Source organism: Maniola hyperantus, chromosome 5 (genome assembly GCF_902806685.2).
Source record: "Maniola hyperantus chromosome 5, iAphHyp1.2, whole genome shotgun sequence".
Lineage (NCBI taxonomy): Eukaryota > Metazoa > Arthropoda > Insecta > Lepidoptera > Nymphalidae > Maniola > Maniola hyperantus.
The window spans coordinates 8,501,578-8,522,536 of record NC_048540.1 but is presented as its reverse complement, the minus strand read 5'-3'; the positions used below and the strand labels follow the sequence as shown (position 1 = coordinate 8,522,536).

Below are 20,959 nucleotides of genomic sequence, written 5' to 3'. Positions count from 1 at the left end.
GCCTGTCCTTCTGCAAGGATGCCATGACGCGAACTAACTTTAGCATAACACAATGTATCATTTTAGAAATCTCAGGGATATCTTCTGTAAGTACCTATAGATACCTACCTAGAACACGTACCTACTAGCACGTAGGTGTAATAAATTAACCGAGGTCGTGTACCCTTTACAGAAGACTCATTTATTGACTGATCTGCCCCCCAATTGTGTAAGAATAACCATTTCATGGCTATCGCAATCGTCAAGAAATTCTGCCATTTGATTGGTTGATTCGCTGTTTACATTTTTTCACAGCCAATCAAAGGGCCGAATTCTTGACGATTGCGATAGCCATGAAATGGTTATTCTTACACAATTGGGGGGCTGCCCCCTGATTGTGTAAAAATAACCATTTCATCGCTATCGCAATCGTCAAGAAATTCTGCCCTTTGATTGGTTGATTCGCTGTTTACATTTTTTCACAGCCCATCAAAGGGCAGAATTTCTTCACGATTGCGATAGCCATGAAATGGTTATTCTTACACAATTGGGGGGCTGATTTTGATTACGTCCGTACCTTACCTATTAATAAAATTCTACTGGAGGGCTAAGATTAGTTACATACCACCTACCAACCTACTATTATTTTTAGGTATACTTATTTTACTTATCTTGTAATTTAAATTATGTAAAGTAAGTAGGGACAGTACGCGGCCGATAGTGATGAACATCGGCCTTTAGAATAACATTTAATCTTTGTAGAGCGTTGTCTCTGTCACTCATACTCATATATGACGCTTTGTCGGTCTAAACGACCGAGACAGACGTGCTCTACAAATCTGCTGTCTCCTTTTAAAAAATCGATTGTTCATCACTTTTGGCCGCGTTCTACAGAACGTAGATCTACATACATGTAGATCTTCTATATGAATCACTAAATGTGTTGCTCATCGCAAATCTCGAGAACCGCTGAACCGATTTCGCAAATTCTTTTTTTATAATATTCCTTGATGTACGAGGATGGTTCTTACGGAGAGAAAATTTAAAAAAATGTCAGTAGGTATTAAAAAAATAAAAAAATAAAGAATCGACTGTTAGGCGGTACGAAGTTCGCCGGGGCAGCTTGTTGTTGATATAATAGGCGGATCAACTAGTCGTCAATAAAGCTTACCAAGATTAAAATTTTCAATATACAAGTAGGTACAGGTACCTACCTACAGTTTTATTTTATTTTTAACATACATAGGTAGGTAACTTAGGTAACAGTATTTACCTACTATCGACCTTGTCGCGACATCCTCAAAGCAGCCGAGCGTAAGAGCAAGAACACGTCACTTGGATCATTACAGTGTTTAACCGATGAGAATTTGATAAATATTCAACTTCCGTAGTGCGCTTAGCTATAGGTACAAAGTAATAAAAAAAAATAAAAAACGCGACTGCCTTACAAAAAAACTTATTAAAATTTAAAATCAAATCAAATTTGAAAATGTCGTCATACAGCCGCCATATTGATTTAAAAAAATATATTGTCAGTATCATTCGGGATGATGTTTAGATTCTAACGATACGACCCATACATCTCAGGTATCATCTCATCATCATCTGTTCAGGTATTTAGGAGTTATTATACAGACACCCTTAATTTTTAAGGGTGTCTGGCAGGGGGTTGTTCTACAAAAATAATTTCTTTCTTAAAATTGTCCTATACGTTTTTTTCTAAGAATCACCATTTTTGAGAATTGACCGGGCTAAGATATCAATCGATCAGAATGTAAAAATAAAAGACAGATCGTAAAGATCATTCTGTTACGGATTTGCTATTTATTACGCTGGGCTTTGTAATCTCTTATGTGGAAAACAATGGACTCGCACTTCATCGCAGTGACCCGTAACGACGTATTTAAGTCACGGTCGTTCGTATAGTAATCTTTAAAAATGCAATAGTGGATGGTACATTTTATATACGTATACAAAACATAGGTAATATCCAGGTAGGTAGGTATGTACTTGACAGATTTTGTCGTCGTAACCAGGTGAGTTATAAAGAGGTGCTAGAAATAAAAGATTGTACTTATAAAATTATTTAGGTATTTAATGACTCTTAAAGCTATTTATTAGAAAATATTTTTTTACATCATAGGCAAAAAATATCAAATTACAAAAATATTTTAAAATATGTAGGTAGGTACATAAGTATTTAGAGCTGAGAAGGTACAAAATGTAAATATTACATACTGGGTCATATTAACAAATAATTCGAAAAATTACATTATCTATCTATCTAGTACGTATACCTACTGATATTTTTTATTTTGTTAAATATAAATATTATTATCAACTACGTGTACATTTTGAAATCGTCCAAGATTCTGTCGGACGGTCTCAAAACTACAAAACAAATTTCACTATTCATCACAATAAGTACGTAAACACTATTCGTAACTCAAGTTTTAACCCGATTTCCTTGCATTATTTTCGTTAGTTACGTCCTTTACATTCTTTTCGTTAGTTACGTTCTTTACATTCTTTTCGTTAGTTACGTCCTTTACATTCGTTTCGTTCGTTACGTCCTTTACATTCTTTTCATTAATCACATTCTTTACATTTTTTTCATTAGTTACGTCGTTTAAATTCTTTTCGTTAGTTACGTTATTTACTTTCTTTTCATTAGTTACGTGGTCAAGTACTCTGGCATGCACTGCTATCCTTTTTAAGCTTCTTCTTGGAGCTTTAATTTCATTTTTCAGGAGATTTTCGAGTTCTGGCAATGATTTAATTTCCTTCAAATCGTCCAGATTCACACTACGTGCACCATTGAGTCTTCCGAAAAATCGGAACGCATTTTGGTTAGCCTGGCATTGAGCGCAGTTGTATGGCACTGGTACAGCGTTAGGGAAGTTTTGTTGAGCCGTTTGCATATCGGTGCTCTTCCCTGGACAATAGGGTACAAACACAACCGGAAGGAATCCAAGTATGCCGTAAGGCGCGTAGCCTGGGTTGTAAATATTTTGATTCATTGGTGGTTGCGACACAGTTGTACCATTACTGCCTGGGTTTAGGAGGTAGCACGGACATGACCCGGGGCTTGGTACGATTGGCAGCGGGTATGGTATGACATAAATCGGGAACGGTGGCATTTGGCCTGCAGGAGGATATACGGGCGGTTGTACTCCAGTGCCTGCAGGCTGACCTGTAACAAGAAAAGTTTCCAGTTATAACATTGTTCTTGAAGGTCGGGATATTATTTTATCTACTAAATTAATTATATAAATTCTAGTTCAAAGAAACAACACACTAGGATTTCTGGGCCAATATCGAAAATTACAGTTTATATTTAAAAAAAACTAAATAGCGTTTTCGTCCACATGCATTTAAGTAGGTGTTTTAAAAATTGATTTTCCGGGACAAAAAAATATGTGGTTATGTCCATCCCTGGGATGCAAGCCATTCCTGTGCCAAATTTAGTCAAAATCGGTAATACGGCTGTACCGCGTAAAGCTACCTGACAAACAGACAGACACTTTCGCATTTATAAGGACAATGGATTATAGGTAATAAATTACTATTAGTATGGATTTTAGTCTACAAGAGACTAGACATACATCAGTACCCTTATTATAAAGACGAAAGTGTGTGTTTTTTGTTGGTTTGTCCTTCAATCACGTCGCAACGGTGCAACGGATTGACGTGATTTTTTGCATGGTTATAGATAGAGTGAAATTGGCTATTTTTATCCCGGAAAATCAAAGAGTTCCCACGGAATTTTTAGAAACCTAATTCCACGCGGACGAAGTCGGGAGCATCAGCTAGTAATACAATAAATTGTTAAGAATAGAATAGGTTATAGGTTATAGGAATTGCATAGAATAGAATAGAATAAAACACTAATAAAAAGTAAAAAATAATTTAATTTATTACCCAATATATTATGTATTTAATTTATTAAGAGTTATTGTAGTTCTTAAAGTAATATTTTTTGGAGCCGGTGCCAATTAGCCGCACGAACCGTCTATCTACTCTTCATATTGTTTTGTGACTCCACATTAGGATTAGCACCTCATTAGCACCGACTCCAAAAATATTACTATAAAACTACAAGAACTCTTGTATACATAATATATTGGGTAATAAATTAAATTATTTTTACTTTTTAGTGTTTGTGGTTATTGAAGTCTTTTGGTTTTGGTTGGAAATTTTTTTATTTCACATTTTTAGTGTATTTTTATAGTGTAGTAGCCCCATTGTACTAAAATATGATATGCCTGGTTAATAACCTACTGTTTACAAAGCTATTGCACTGATCGCGAGCAATTTACTCTTATCCATTGAGGAGTTCCATTCTCCATCTCCGAAGATATTCATCAGATCTTTACCAAATTAAAATGGGACCACCTCTGAAGTATGTCCTACAAAACAAAAAAATCATGAAAATCAGTTCATAAATAACAGAGTAATCGCGTAACAAACATTCAAAAAAATAAAAATAAAAACATACAGTCGAATTGAGAACCTCCTCCTTTATCTAAGTCGGTTAAATATAGAATAGAATAGTATATAATAGAATAGAATAGAATAGAATGGAATAGAATGGAATGGAATGGAATGGAATGGAATAGAATAGAATAGAATGGAATGGACTAAAAGAGAATAGAATAGGATAGGATGAAATAGGATAGGATATGATAGGATAGGATACGATACGATAGGATAGGATAGAATAGAATAGAATAGAATGAAATCTAAATAATATACAGAAGGAAAAGGTGACTGACTGACTGACTGATCTATCAACGCACAGCTCAAACTACTGGACGCCGGGACGGGTCGTGCTGAAATTTAGCATACAGATAGCTATTAAGACATAGACATCTGCAAAGAAAGGATTTTTAAATTCAACCCCTTTTGAATCGTTTTAAGTAGGTAGTTTAATTTACCACTGGTTTATTTACAATTGGGTATTTGACTCTAATTTTTTTATTACTTTATTATAAACTAGCTTATGCTCGCGATTTTGTCCGCGTGGACTACACCAATTTCAAACCCCTATTTCATCCCCTTAGGAGTTGAATTTTCGAAAATCTTTTCTTAGCGGATGCCTACTTCATAATAGCTATCTGCATGCCAAATTTCAACCCGATCTGGCCAGTAGTTTGAGTTGTGCGTTGATAGATCAGTCAGTCAGTCAGTCAGTCACCTTTTCTTTTTAAATATTTAGACTAGGATAAAAATAATGACGTTAACTAAAAAACACTAATCAAATCGATCAAATAGCAAAAAAGTTATCGAATTATCGTTTTGCGAGAAAGATCCTCCCACTCCAAAATTAAAATGCCCGTAACTTTGTAAATCGTTGTTGGATTTTAATATTTTTTTCAGCGTCGCGTACGTCATTATTTTTAGCCTAGTTTACAGTAAAGTAATAATATTTTTTATCGAATTCAAAAGTAGGAAAATACCCAATTATTATTCTGAAGAGCAAAGACGGGTTTTTTTTTATTTTTTAAATTGTCTGTTGAAAAAATACATACTGTCAGGTCCTGGATATTCTGGTTGGCCTGGCTGACCTGACGTTCCCGGTTGTCCTGGCTGTCCGGGTTGCCCTTGTCCGCCTGGGTAGCCCGGTTGTCCTGGCTGTCCCACTGGTCCACTTGGGTAGCCTGGTTGTCCTGGCTGTCCGGGTTTTCCTGGCTGTCCTGGGTAGCCGGGTTGACCTGCCTGTCCTGGGTAGCCGGGTTGACCTGGCTGTCCTGGTCCACCTGGGTAGCCGGGTTGTCCAGGCTGTCCTGGTCCGCCTGGGTAGCCTGGTTGTCCTGGTTGTCCAGGTTTTCCTGGCTGTCCTGGGTAGCCGGGTTGTCCAGGCTGTCCTGGTCCACCTGGGTAGCCGGGTTGACCTGGCTGTCCTGGTTCACCTGATTGTCCAGGTTGTCCTGGGTGTCCTGGTCCACTTGGGTAGCCTGGTTGTCCTGGCTGTCCGGGTTTTCCTGGCTGTCCTGGGTAGCCGGGTTGACCTGGCTGTCCTGGTCCACCTGGGTAGCCGGGTTGTCCAGGCTGTCCTGGTCCGCCTGGGTAACCTGGTTGTCCTGGCTGTCCAGGTTTTCCTGGCTGTCCTGGGTAGCCGGGCTGTCCTGGCTGTCCTGGTCCACCTGGATAGCCAGGTTGAATTGGCTGTCCTGGTCCACCAGGGTAGCCGGGCTGTCCTGGTCCAACTGGATGTCCTGGTCCACCTGGCTGTCCAGGCTGTCCTGGTCCACCTGGTTGTCCAGGATGTCCTGGTCCACTTGGGTAGCCTGGTTGTCCTGGTTGTCCAGGTTGTCCTGGCTGTCCGGGTTTTCCTGGCTGTCCTGGGTAGCCGGGTTGACCTGGCTGTCCTGGTCCACCTGGTTGTCCAGGTTGTCCTGGCTGTCCTGGTACACTTGGGTAGCCTGGTTGTCCTGGCTGTCCAGGTTTTCCTGGCTGTCCTGGGTAGCCAGGTTGACCTGGCTGTCCTGGTCCACCTGGGTAGCCGGGTTGTCCAGGCTGCCCTGATCCACCTGGGTAGCCTGGTTGTCCTGGCTGTCCTGGGTAGCCGGGTTGACCTGGCTGTCCTGGTCCACCTGGGTAGCCGGGTTGTCCAGGCTGTCCTGGTCCACCTGGGTAGCCCGGTTGTCCTGGCTGTCCGGGTTTTCCTGGCTGTCCTGGGTAGCCGGGCTGTCCTGGCTGTCCTGGTCCACCTGGATAGCCAGGTTGAATTGGCTGTGTTGGTCCACCAGGGTAGCCGGGCTGTCCTGGTCCACCTGGATGTCCTGGTCCACCTGGCTGTCCAGGCTGTCCTGGTCCACCTGGTTGTCCAGGTTGTCCTGGATGTCCTGGTCCACTTGGGTAGCCTGGTTGTCCTGGCTGTCCAGGTTTTCCTGGCTGTCCTGGGTAGCCGGGCTGTCCTGGCTGTCCTGGTTCACCTGGATAGCCAGGTTGAATTGGCTGTGTTGGTCCACCAGGGTAGCCGGGCTGTCCTGGTCCACCTGGTTGTCCTGGTCCACTTGGTTTTCCTGGCTGTCCTGGGTAGCCGGGTTGACCTGGTTGTCCTGGTCCACCTGGGTACCCTGGTTGTCCTGGCTGTCCAGGTTTTCCTGGCTGTCCCGGGTAGCCGGGTTGACCTGGCTGTCCTGGTCCACCTGGGTAGCCTGGTTGTCCAGGCTGCCCTGGTCCACCTGGGTAGCCAGGTTTTCCTGGCTGTGTTGGTCCACCTGGGTAGCCGGGCTGCGTTGGTCCACCTGGGTGTCCAGGCTGTCCTGGTCCACCAGGTTGTCCACTTGGGTGTCCAGGTTGTCCACTTGGGTGTCCAGGTTGTCCTGGCTGTGTTGTTCCACCTGGGTAGCTGGGTTGTCCTGGCAGTGTTGGTCCACCTGGCTGTCCGGGCTGTCCTGGTCCACCTGGTTGTCCAGGTTGTCCTGGCTGTCCTGGCCCACCTGGAAAGCTGGGTTGTTGTGGCTGTCCTGGTCCACTTGGCTGTCCTGGTCCACCTGGTTGTCCAGGTTGTCCTGGCTGTCCTGGCCCACCTGGATAGCCTGGTTGTCCTGGATGTCCTGGTCCAACTGGATAGCCGGGTTGTTGTGGATGTCCTGGTCCACTTGGGTGTCCGGACTGTCCTGGTCCACCTGGTTGTCCAGGTTGTCCTGGCTGTCCTGGCCCACCTGGATAGCCTGGTTGTCCAGGTTGTCCTGGCTTTCCAGGTCCACCTGGGTAGCCGGGCTGTCCTGGCTGTGTTGGTCCGCCTGGGTAGCCGGGTTTTCCTGGCAGTGCTGGTCCACCTGGCTGTCCAGGTTGTCCTGGTCCACCTGGTTGTCCAGGTTGTCCTGGCTGTCCTGGTTCACCTGGATAGCCTGGTTGTCCTGGATGTCCTGGTCCACCTGGGTAGCTAGGTTGTCCTGGCTGTCCTGGTCCACCTGGTTGTCCAGGTTGTCCTGGCTGTCCTGGTCCACCTGGGTAGCCTGGTTGTCCAGGCTGTCCTGGTCCACCTGGGTGGCCGGGTTGTCCTGGCTGTGTTGGTCCACCTGGGTAGCCAGGTAGTCCTGGCAGTGTTGGTTCACCTGGCTGTCCAGGCTGTCCTGGTCCACCTGGTAGTCCAGGTTTTCCTGGCTGTCCTGGCCCACCTGGATAGCCGGGTTGTGGCTGTCCTGGTCCACTTGGGTGTCCGGGTTGTCCTGGCAGTGTTGGTCCTCCTGGCTGTCCAGGCTGTCCTGGTTGTCCTGGCTGTCCTGGCCCACCTGGATAGCCTGGTTGTCCTGGATATCCTGGTCCACTTGGGTGTCCGGGCTGTCCTGGCTGTGTTGGTCCGCCTGGGTAGCCGGGTTTTCCTGGCAGTGTTGGTCCACCTGGCTGTCCAGGCTGCCCTGGTCCACCTGGTTGTCCTGGTTGTCCTGGCTGTCCAGGTTGTCCTGGCCCACCTGGATAGCCGGGTTGTTGTGGCTGTCCTGGTCCACTTGGGTGTCCGGGCTGTCCTGGCTGTGGTGGTCCGCCTGGGTAGCTGGGTTGACCTGGCAGTGCTGGTCCACCTGGCTGTCCAGGCTGTCCTGGTCCACCTGGTTGTCCAGGTTGTCCTGGCTGTCCTGGTTCACCTGGATAGCCTGGTTGTCCTGGATGTCCTGGTCCACTTGGGTAGCCGGGCTGTCCTGGTCCACCTGGTTGTCCAGGTTGTCCTGGCTGTCCTGGTCCACCTGGTTGTCCAGGTTGTCCTGGCTGTCCTGGCCCACCTGGATAGCCTGGTTGTCCAGGTTGTCCTGGCTTTCCAGGTCCACCTGGGTAGCCGGGCTGTCCTGGCTGTGTTGGTCCGCCTGGGTAGCCGGGTTTTCCTGGCAGTGCTGGTCCACCTGGCTGTCCAGGTTGTCCTGGTCCACCTGGTTGTCCAGGTTGTCCTGGCTGTCCTGGTTCACCTGGATAGCCTGGTTGTCCTGGATGTCCTGGTCCACCTGGGTAGCTAGGTTGTCCTGGCTGTCCTGGTCCACCTGGTTGTCCAGGTTGTCCTGGCTGTCCTGGTCCACCTGGGTAGCCTGGTTGTCCAGGCTGTCCTGGTCCACCTGGGTGGCCGGGTTGTCCTGGCTGTGTTGGTCCACCTGGGTAGCCGGGTTGTCCTGGCGGTGTTGGTCCACCTGGCTGTCCAGGCTGTCCTGGTCCACCTGGTTGTCCAGGTTGTCCTGGGTTTCCTGGCCCACCTGGATAGCCGGGTTGTGGCTGTCCTGGTCCACTTGGGTGTCCGGGTTGTCCTGGCAGTGTTGGTCCTCCTGGCTGTCCAGGCTGTCCTGGTTGTCCTGGCTGTCCTGGCCCACCTGGATAGCCTGGTTGTCCTGGATGTCCTGGTCCACTTGGGTGTCCGGGCTGTCCTGGCTGTGTTGGTCCGCCTGGATAGCCGGGTTTTCCTGGCAGTGTTGGTCCACCTGGCTGTCCAGGCTGCCCTGGTCCACCTGGCTGTCCAGGCTGTCCTGGTCCACCTGGTTGTCCAGGTTGTCCTGGCTGTCCTGGTTCACCTGGATAGCCTGGTTGTCCTGGATGTCCTGGTCCACTTGGGTAGCCGGGCTGTCCTGGTCCACCTGGTTGTCCAGGTTGTCCTGGCTGTCCTGGTCCACCTGGTTGTCCAGGTTGTCCTGGGTGTCCTGGCCCACCTGGATAGCCTGGTTGTCCAGGTTGTCCTGGCTTTCCAGGTCCACCTGGGTAGCCGGGCTGTCCTGGCTGTGTTGGTCCGCCTGGGTAGCCGGGTTTTCCTGGCAGTGCTGGTCCACCTGGCTGTCCAGGTTGTCCTGGTCCACCTGGTTGTCCAGGTTGTCCTGGCTGTCCTGGTTCACCTGGATAGCCTGGTTGTCCTGGATGTCCTGGTCTACCTGGGTAGCTAGGTTGTCCTGGCTGGCCTGGTCCACCTGGTTGTCCAGGTTGTCCTGGCTGTCCTGGTCCACCTGGGTAGCCTGGTTGTCCAGGCTGTCCTGGTCCACCTGGGTGGCCGGGTTGTCCTGGCTGTGTTGGTCCACCTGGGTAGCCGGGTTGTCCTGGCGGTGTTGGTCCACCTGGCTGTCCAGGCTGTCCTGGTCCACCTGGTTGTCCAGGTTGTCCTGGGTTTCCTGGCCCACCTGGATAGCCGGGTTGTGGCTGTCCTGGTCCACTTGGGTGTCCGGGTTGTCCTGGCAGTGTTGGTCCTCCTGGCTGTCCAGGCTGTCCTGGTTGTCCTGGCTGTCCTGGCCCACCTGGATAGCCGGGTTGTTGTGGCTGTCCTGGTCCACTTGGGTGTCCGGGCTGTCCTGGCTGTGGTGGTCCGCCTGGGTAGCTGGGTTGACCTGGCAGTGCTGGTCCACCTGGCTGTCCAGGCTGTCCTGGCCCACCTGGTTGTCCAGGTTGTCCTGGCTGTCCTGGTTCACCTGGATAGCCTGGTTGTCCTGGATGTCCTGGTCCGCCAGGGTAGCCGGGTTGTTGTGGCTGTCCTGGTCCACTTGGGTGTCCGGGCTGTCCTGGCTGTGGTGGTCCGCCTGGGTAGCTGGGTTGACCTGGCAGTGCTGGTCCACCTGGCTGTCCAGGCTGTCCTGGTCCACCTGGTTGTCCAGGTTGTCCTGGCTGTCCTGGTTCACCTGGATAGCCTGGTTGTCCTGGATGTCCTGGTCCGCCAGGGTAGCCGGGTTGTACTGGATGTCCTGGTCCACTTGGGTTTCCGGGCTGTCCTGGTTGTCCTGGCTGTCCTGGGCCACCTGGTTGTCCTGTCTGTCCTGGTCCGCCTGGGTAGCCGGGTTGTACTGGCTGTCCTGGTCCACTTGGGTGTCCGGACTGTCCTGGCTGTGTTGGTGCGCCTGGCTTTCCAGGTTGTCCTGGCTGTCCTGGTCCTCCTGGGTAGCCAGGTTGTCCTGGCTGTCCAGGTTGTCCTTGTCCACCTGGGTAGCCTGGTTGTCCTGGCTGTCCAGGTTGTCCTGCTCCACCTGGGTAGCCGGGTTGTCCTGGCTGGCCTGGATCACCAAAAAAAATTTATTTTTGCATAATAACCTAATGGAAATACTAATGAATGTTCACGATACGCATGGTTCAGAAAGTAACGTTTTAAGTAACGAGTCAGTCTTATCTTATTGCATAACCGTTTGGGGTGGATATCCTAAAACGCTTATGCTAAGGGCTGAAAGAGCCCAAGGGGCAGTTCTAAGAGTAATGCTTAAAAAACCCATTTTGTTCCCTACTGTTGAATTGTACTCGAGCTGTCAGTTGCTCACAGTCCGAAAATTATTTATATTACAAACAATTCTACGCAAACACTCTGAACTTTCTTACAACCCTATTGTGGGTAACTTACAACGGAGATCTTACATGGTGTGCATTGTATAACCATATCAATAAAATCCTACACATATATCCCCTAACTGCGGCGAGAGTTAAAAAGATAGTACTAAATGGCTTTTAACTCTTTCTTACGATCAATCAGAACAACTTGTAAAGTCTTGGCATTGTGATTAAATCTAATTCACATAATAAAACATTTCCACACACACACACACACACACACACACACACACACACACACACACGCACGTACTCATATTGTCCTATTGTATGAGGAAGGCGATGATCACTGCAACACAGTGCATACTTCTGCAGGATCATCGTTCCCATCTGTTATTGTTTGTGAAATTATGTGTGAAAAATAAAGATTTTTTTTTTTTTTAATTTACCTATATCATCATCGTGATCAACCCATCGCCGGCTCACTACAGAGCACGGGTCTCCTCTCAGAGTGTGAAGGAGTTTTGGCCATAGTCTACCACGCTGGTCAAATGCGGATTGGCAGACTTCACACCTTTGAGAACATTATGGAGCACTCTCAGGTTTCCTCACGATGTTTTCCTTCACCGTTAAAGCAAGTTATATTTTAATTACTTAAAAAACCGGCCAAGTGCGAGTCAGGCTCGCGCAATGAGGGTTCCGTACCACAGTCGTATTTTTTCGACATTTTGCAGGATAATTCAAAAACTATGATACATAAAAATAAATAAAAATCTGTTTTAGAATGCACAAGTGAAGACCTTTCATAATATGATACCCCACTTGATATAGTTATCTTACTTAGAAAATTGAAAATACTAATTATTAGTTCATGACCACAATTTAATTTTTTTTTGAGTGATCTAACCATAAATTCACGGTTTTCAGATTTTTCCCCAAATGTCAGCTATAAGATCTACCTACCTGCTAAATTTCATGATTCTAGGTCAACGGGAAGTACCCTGTAGGTTTCTTGACAGACCGACCGACAGAAAGACAGACAGTTTTTCCGTTTTTCTTTTTGAGGTACGGAACCCTAAAAACGCACATAACTCCGAAAAGTTACTAAACTACTGGACCTAGAATTGATTCGTTGTTATGGTCCAGGTGACATAGGCTACATTTTATACGAATAAAATCGATCTGACGGATGTTACATCCAAAAAAATGGGCAACTTTAATTTTTTTGCTATTGTATCGAGTGCGATGTCAAATCAAAGAGAAAAAAAATGCTGAGTTCATAGCTGTTAATGTAAATACTTATAGTGTATTATTAAGATATACCAAGCGACAGAAACTCAATTTTGCTATACTATTTCAGCGTTTATTAAGACGATCGTAGTCGGATGTATTGCAAACGTAGACTGAATAAATAATTTTCAAGTGAACGTTATTTTTGTAATGAAAATATAGTTCAGGTTCAATACCTTATTGTTAATTTGTGTAGGTTAGTATTCAATTTTTGGAATATTTAATGCAGTTTATACTTTCCATAGATCAAATTCCTGAATCTCTATTAGTTTAACTTTTTGTCTCAGTGACCGCTTTCTAATAACACACCGTAAGTACAATGTCCACAATATACAAACCTTGTCCAGGGTAGTAACTGCCGGGAGGGCCTCCTGGTCCACCGGGGCCACCAGGGCCACCGGGTCCACCAGGGCCGCCAGGAGTTCCAGGTGTGCCAGGATAACCGCCTGCAATTCATTTAATAAGCTATTTAAAACAATCTGACTATAAAATATCTTATGGAAGTATCAACCTGTCTTAGTATTTCATAGTAGATTAAGAAAGAAAGAAAGAAAGAAAGAAACTAGTTTACTGTAAAAGGAATCATCAACACTTCAATAGTAACATCTGTTTTCCCAAGTGTATGGAAGGTTGCTTTAGTCCGTCCTCTTCCTAAAATTCCCGATCCTGTCTCGCCAAAGGATCTTAGGCCAATTACCATTTTGTCGTGTTTTTCTAAAATATTAGAAAAAACAGTATATTCACAAGTGTCAGCCTATCTTGAAAAAAATCAGATATTGCCTGAATATCAGTCCGGATTTAGGGCAGGTCGTGGTACCGTGACAGCACTTTTGGATGTTACGGATAACATTCTAACAGCGCAGGATTCTGGAATGTGTACATTGCTGGTACTCGATTTTTCTCGGGCTTTTGACAGCATCAATATTGCACTATTGTTATCTAAACTATCTTATTACGGATTTCGTATTGATGCTGTCAAATGGTTCGATAGCTACCTTTCTAACCGGACACAATTCGTAGAGATAGTACATGAGGATGGCAGAAAGTGCAGTTCAGCGATCGCCCCTGTTCCTAGGGGTGTTCCGCATGGTTCTGTGTTAGGTCCGCTTCTTTTCATTCTATACAGTGCTGATATCATCCAGCAAATTAAAAGTTGTAAATATCACATATATGCAGATGACTTGCAGCTATATTATGCATTTAAACCAGAGGAGTTCCAAACTGCAGTAAATCTAATCAACGATGACCTTAATCGCATTGCGGAATGGTCAGATTCTAACTCACTTGTCCTTAATCCCGTAAAGTCTAAGTATATATTGTTTGGAACTAAGAAACAGCGAGATAAAATCGACGTCAGTAGTGCTAATATAAATATAAGAGGCGAAGCTTTGGAGAGAGTTTTTCAGGCGCGTAATTTGGGCCTGCTTATGGACTCAGACCTGAGATTTGAAAATCATATAGCCGAGAAAGTTCGCAATTGCTTCTATCGACTAAAGATACTTTACAAAGTTCGTAACTATCTTTCTCAAGAACTGCGTATCCAGTTGGTAGAGGCTCTGGTGCTTTCAAAACTGAACTATGCAGACACTATATATGGGCCACGGTTGTTATGCAGAACAAAACGTCTCGTTCAACGTGTGCAGAACGCATGTGCACGTTTCAGCTTTGAGGTTCCTCCGCGCAGTCATATTACCCCTTTTCTGAACAATCATAACGAGGGTATTCTGGCAGAACCAAATAAGTGCAAAAATTTAAAAAAATTAGTTAGAAACATAGGATACTTAGTTTTCGTTGCATTTTTTATCTGGCAAAACCATATAACTGCCGAAGCTTTCACAACCGTTTTTTCTTCTGGGTAAACAAAATATCTAGCATATTTTTGGAATAAATTTAAAAGCAAAAACCGATATGGACTCTTAAAAAACAAAATTAAATGGTTATTACAGTGAGAACGGAATAAAACAATTTACTTTCTTCACCCACAAAAACACTTGTAGATAATGGTATTTTATATTAACAGGTAAAACAAAATATTGGTACTTATTTGTTTCTCATTGGTAAAACGAACTGAGTTCTTCGTTTTATTGACAGGCAGAACAGAATAAGCGAGTTTGTTTTGTTTTACATGCTACAAGAAATGCAATGTGATCCTCTTCTATAGAGGTAAGGCTTACTTAGACTGTTTTGCTTGCTAACGTTTTTGTATATTAGTGTGAGTTTAACAGTCGTCACGTGCGTACGTGTTTACTTCATCGAGATCTTAATTCGAGTAATTACTGTGTTTATTATGTGAATCAGTGTAAAATGGTTTCCAGAGGAAAGAAGATTGTATCGTTGATAATCAATGACAATGCAACACTAGGTAACTTTTATTTTATTTAAGTAAATTTAATTTTGAGGTAATAATTTTGTTTTATTCAATAAAAGATTGTAATGTTGTTTAGGCGCTAAGTAAATGCTTGGTTTATGTTTCTAGGGCAACATTCTTCTTCTGAAAGTGATACAGTAGTAGCAGCTGATGTCCATCATACTGTTGTAGCAGCTGATATCCATCAAACGAACAACGATGGACTTTCCAGGCGTCGATCAGGTATGTATTTCTGCATAAGTACCTACATACTTTTATTATGATAATTTATAGATATTCATAATATCAGCACTGCTGGGAATAGGTCTCCTCAATAGTCATGCATACCTATTGTCATGTATCGGTATGAAAGACAAGCCGAGAGATTACTCTTACTTTACCAACTGTAAGCATATTTTTACGATGATTAAATAAACATGTCTATTGTCTAGTTTTACAAAGCCTGGTATTTTTTCAGGTTGTCAACCAGTATCAAGAGTTCTACAGAATGAATATAATATCAGTGACGAAATCGAAATAGATATGGAAAGCTTATTTGGCGATGTATCTGATATCGAAGATCCTACCTATTTTCCTCCCCTTCCCAACCCAGACATAAATCACGATGGTGACTTAAAGATTTACTACTTACCTACCTACCTTCAAGATTTACTAAGAGAAGGTTACAGCCAAATAATGACGGAATCGATGGTTTGTTAGAAAATAATAATATTGAATTACTACGGGAAGAAAATAAAAGACAAAAAGAGTCATCAGAAATTGCTAATTCAATATTACAGGAAATTTTAAATAATATGTGGAAAAAAGTTAAACCTATGAAAAGGTGGAGAAAATCTAATCCTGAATGTTGGGCAGTAAACGTAGCAAAAAGAAGAAGAGCTGATGGTTTGCTCTACAAGTCTCGCTCTAAAGAGCGGCCAACAAAGATTCCAAAGGATGTCCTTGTGACATGTCACATGTGACAGAGGAAAAATGTTTGTAATGCGCAAAAGGAAAAAGACAAGGAAAGAGCTAACAAAGATCCTGAGTTTCTTTCGGTTTCATTTGATCTGCAGGCTGTACTTTAGATCCCTCATTGCAAAGTGGCTCTGTTGTATTATTCTCGAAAACTGTGCGTGCTTAATCTCACTGTTCATGAGGCAAGTCTGCCCAATAATGCATACTGTTTTCTATAGTCCGAACTGAACGGTAAAAAAGGTAGCTGCGAAATTGGAACAATTTAATTACATTATTTAACTAAATGTATTCCAGCAAATGTAACTGAAATAAGCCTTTTTTCTGATACTTGTTCATGTCAAAATAGGAATCAATATGTGGCAGCAATTCTTTTGTGGGCAGTTCAGAATATTGATCATTTACAGATTATGGAGTAAAATTTTTTAGAATCCGGACATACATACATGGAGCGGCCTCCATGTATGTATGTCCGGATTCTAAAAACATTCTATGCACAGTGCTATTGAATCATAAAAGAAGGAAACATCAGTTTATTCAATGCAATACTGGATTTCAATATGCGAACGTGCAAGGCGTAGGAAAATACATACTGTTCAACAGAAGAAGATAGTAAAGGAGCCATACAAAACAAAATAGTTTAAATACCATGAGTTTTATGATTTAAAAGATTTGGCTTCTAAGATTATTCAAAACAAAGATAAGGACAATAAAGGAAATAAAGTGCAGTGGCTTAAAATCAAACGACTGAAGTTTGTAAAGGGGGACAAAAGAATTTACTTCAATTATGATATGAGTGAGACTTTTAATTACTTTGACGTTACCGGTAAAGAAGGAAAAACTAGAGCTACTCGTACAAGAACAAAAAGAAAGGGTCATGATGAATTTCCATCTGAGTAAAACAAAATGTATACCTGTATCCAACCTATATCCGAAGCAAAAAAAAAAAGATTTATTAAATTTAATTTAAAAAAATATACATAATACCAGAGGAGTTGGAACCTTGGTACAAAAATCTAAAGACAGTAAGTGGTTCTGAAGAGGCTGAAGAGGAGGATGAGGAGGATGAGATGTCTTGCGAGGAAACTATTACTTACGTAATTTCCTTAACTACGATTTAAGGAAATTACGTAATAGTTTTTAGTTTAGTTTTGGTTTTTCCTTGATAATACTTTTAAGTGCTATTTTATCTGCAGGGTCAATTTGTTCAAACTTAAGAAAGCTTACATTAATTTAAATAAATATCGCCTATTTGCTTTTCTAATGCAGTGATTCCCAAAAAAAATACAGGTAGAAACAGATAATTGAGAAAAAAAAAATTTTACCGCCTTAATTGGAATGTTATTTCAATTTATTTTAACATCAACTTATTTAATACGGGACAGTGAACTGTTCCTAGTATAGTATGTAAAGATTAATGTGTGTTTAAAAGATTTACAGCTTATTTACGTATTTCAGGTAAAACAAGATAACTGCAATACCTTCACGCCAATTTTCCCCTTTTCTAAACTTTTAATGTCAATTTTTGCATAAATTAATGTATGAAAATAATCTTAAATAATGTATCTAAGTACAAGTAGTGAAAATTTTCTGTAATTGTGCTTCGTCGTGGACCTATGATCATCCAAAACTTTAAATGCCTTTTTCTCAATATAACAGTATCGCTACTTATCCGGTTCTCCCAGAATACCCTCGATAAGTTGTTGAAGATGAGATCAAGGAGGAAGTTACATCTTGCTGGTTTACTTTTTGGTGTGGTTAAACTGAGTAAGCCCACGTACCTAGCCGATAAACTTCATTGGGTAGGCGATGGTGAATCTGACCGTTTTCGAAGCTGTCGCCATCAACTTCGTATTCCATTCCATCGCACTGCCGCATTTAGAGGTTCATTTACGTACTCCGCCACTAAATGTTGGAATAATATCCCCCCTCCAATAAGGAATTTAAAAAGTAAATTTTCCTTCAAAACTAAATTGAAAAAATTCCTTTGGGATAAACAGGTAGAATTTCAGGATCATGTGGCGGAGTACTCCTTTTTGTAACAAGATTTAGGCTACATCATAGGTATACCGTATACATGTACATAGATGCGTCCAATTATATATATAAGTAAGTATAATATGTGTGAATTTGTATGTATTATTAACATATAGAATAGATAAGTACAATTAAAATAATTCCGTGGCGCCACCCGAATCAGGGTTCCTACTGAAAACCAGCGCTGTATGTTTTGTACTTGTGAAAGACATATGGCATTTATGCTGAGTAGTGACCTTTTTTTTCGGGTTGTGCCCGGGTTGTGTGCGGGCAGTATTAGAGGCGCCGGGATAACCTAACCAGGTCTAGCTGGTAATGTGTGGTACAGCCTTAAAAAATAAACGTTTTTCTTTCTTTCTTTCTTCAAGTTTATTCATCTTATGCCTAAGGTACAAACAAACTTGAAATTAATGGTTAGTAGATAGAGTACAGCTGGACACTGTAAAATCGTTGGCACTACCCATATTAGAAATACGAGAAAGTGTTTGTTTGTTAGTTTATTGATACGGCCTTCAATCACGTCGTAACGGAACAACAGATTGATGTGATTTTTTGCTTGGTTATACATAGTTACAGACATGGAGGCTACTGTTCATCCCGAAAAACACACAGGATTTTTAAAACCTAAATCCACGCAGACGAAGTCTTGGGCATTAGCTAGTTAAAATTAAACTAACTAATTAAATTATATTTTAATTGACTGAACATTATAAATACCTGAACCACCGGGTCCGCTAGGTCCGTTGGGACCACCTGGTCCATATGGTCCATTTGATCCACCGGGTCCACTGGGTCCGCTTCCTGAAGTGACAGTAAAAATAATATTATAAAAGTTGCAAATACACGATATTACGAAAAAATATCGGCGGTAGTAAGCCAGCGATGCGTTGAAGATGATGAGACATAAATATTTCATACTTACATCAAGCACAAATAAAGCGCCGTCACCTACCATTAAAACTCTTGATGAAATTAGTATTTTTTAAGTGAACATATTTTTTTTTAAATGAAATAGTTCGGGTTCAATAGGTACTTTAAAAAAAAAAAGTATATTAGCCATGTTAAATGACTAATATTCCCCTCTCCTCTCCAACTAAGCGTCAGGCTTGTGCTAGGAGTAGGTACGACAATAGTGCAACGGGCGGGGTTTGAACCGTCGACCTTTCGGTTTTCAGTCCACTCCTTTACCGGTTGAGCTATTGAGGCTCAATTTAACTTAATTGTTAATTTGTGTAGGTAAGTAAGCATCAGATTTTTGAAATCTTTAATGTATTATACTTTCCATATATCAAATTCCTGAATATCTAATACATAGTTTAACTTTTTGTCCCAGTGACCGTTCCCAAATAACACACCGTATAATGTCCATAATGTACAAACCTTGTCCAGGGTAGTAACTACCGGGAGGGCCTCCTGGGCCACCGGGGCCACCAGGTCCACCAGGGCGGCCAGGACTACCAGGAGTTCCGGGAGTGCCAGGAGTTCCAGACGTGCCAGGATAACCGCCTACAATTAATTTAATATGCTATTTAAAACAATCTGACTATAAAATTTCTATTAGACGTATCAATCTGTCTTAGTATTTCATTTCATAGTAGAATAAAATCGTTGTCACTACCCATATTATAAATACGAAAGTGTTTATTTGTTGGTTTGTCAGTTTATTGATTTGTGTGGCATTCCGAACCAGTGGGACATGCATCCGACTATTCGAAAGTACTTGTAAAAGTTTATCTAAATAAAAAAGATTTTTATTTTATTTATTTATTTGTCCTTAAGGCTATCTAGTCTCAACGGAAAAACGAATTGAAGTGATTTTCGGGGTTCCTACTGAAAACCAGCGCTGTATGTTTTTGTACTTGTGCAAGACATATGGCATTTATGCTGAGTAGGGACCTTTTTTTTCGGGTTGTGCCACACATGACATGGTTTATTCCGGCGCTTCTTCTACTTGAGGTCTTTTGACTTTACTACTCAAGTATAAGAGGCGCCGGGATAACCTAACCTAATAATGGTAATGTGTGGTACAGCCTTAAAAAATAAACGTTTTTCTTTCTTCTTTCTTTCTTTCTTTCTTTCTATTTTTTTTGCATGATTTTACATAGTTAAAAATCACCTGGAGAGTAACATAGGCTATACTTTTCACCCCAAAAAATCATACGGAATTTTTAAAACCTAAACCCACGTGGACGAAGTCGTGGGCATCAAGTAGTTAAAATAAAAACTAACTAATTAAATTATAGTTTTAATTGATTGACCATTACAAGTACCTGAACCACCGGGTCCGCTAGGTCCGTTGGGACCACCTGGTCCATATGGTCCATTCGGTCCACCGGGACCACTGGGTCCGCTTCCTGAAACGACAGTTAAAATAATTAAATTGTAAAAGTTAAATGTACTCGATATATAAAATCGATCTGACGGATGTTACATCCAAAAAAGTGGGCAACTTTAATTTTTTTGCTATTGTATCGAGTGCGATGTCAAATCAAAGAGAAAAAAAATGCTGAGTTCATAGCTGTTAATGTAAATACTTATAGTGTATTATTAAGATATACCAAGCAACAGAAACTCAATTTTGCAATACTATTTCAGCGTTTATTAAGACGATCGTAGTCGGATGTATTGCAAACGTAGACTGAATAAATAATTTTCAAGTGAACGTTATTTTTGTAATGAAAATATAGTTCAGGTTCAATACCTTATTGTTAATTTGTGTAGGTTAGTATTCAATTTTTGGAATATTTAATGCAGTTTATACTTTCCATAGATCAAATTCCTGAATCTCTATTAGTTTAACTTTTTGTCTCAGTGACCGCTTTCTAATAACACACCGTAAGTACAATGTCCACAATATACAAACCTTGTCCAGGGTAGTAACTGCCGGGAGGGCCTCCTGGTCCACCGGGGCCACCAGGGCCACCAGGGCGGCCAGGACTACCAGGAGTTCCGGGAGTGCCAGGAGTTCCAGACGTGCCAGGATAACCGCCTACAATTAATTTGATATGCTATTTAAAACAATCTGACTATAAAATTTCTATTAGACGTATCAATCTGTCTTAGTATTTCATTTCATAGTAGAATAAAATCGTTGTCACTAGCCATATT

General features: G+C 42.6%; 1 protein-coding gene across 6 annotated transcripts in view; it reads right to left on the bottom strand.

The window, feature by feature from the left end:
• Positions 1 to 2,069: 2,069 nt before the first annotated feature.
• Positions 2,070 to 20,959, bottom strand: part of LOC117982537 (collagen alpha-2(IV) chain-like) — a 60,904-nt gene continuing 42,014 nt past the window's right edge. For 3 of the 6 annotated variants that reach the window (XM_069498874.1, XM_069498875.1, XM_069498876.1), the window contains 9 exons: positions 20,715 to 20,840; positions 20,122 to 20,205; positions 19,232 to 19,357; positions 18,569 to 18,652; positions 12,831 to 12,938; positions 10,158 to 10,937; positions 8,049 to 9,440; positions 5,511 to 7,328; positions 2,070 to 3,172 (listed from right to left, as the gene is read on the bottom strand). In XM_069498874.1, the coding sequence (XP_069354975.1) occupies positions 2,433 to 3,172; positions 5,511 to 7,328; positions 8,049 to 9,440; positions 10,158 to 10,937; positions 12,831 to 12,938; positions 18,569 to 18,652; positions 19,232 to 19,357; positions 20,122 to 20,205; positions 20,715 to 20,840 (5,258 nt within the window). In that variant the 3' untranslated portion in view covers positions 2,070 to 2,432. The remainder of the gene's footprint in view (positions 3,173 to 5,510; positions 7,329 to 8,048; positions 9,441 to 10,157; positions 10,938 to 12,830; positions 12,939 to 18,568; positions 18,653 to 19,231; positions 19,358 to 20,121; positions 20,206 to 20,714; positions 20,841 to 20,959) is intronic. The other 3 variants (XM_069498877.1, XM_069498878.1, XM_069498879.1) reach the window with 1 other exon arrangement.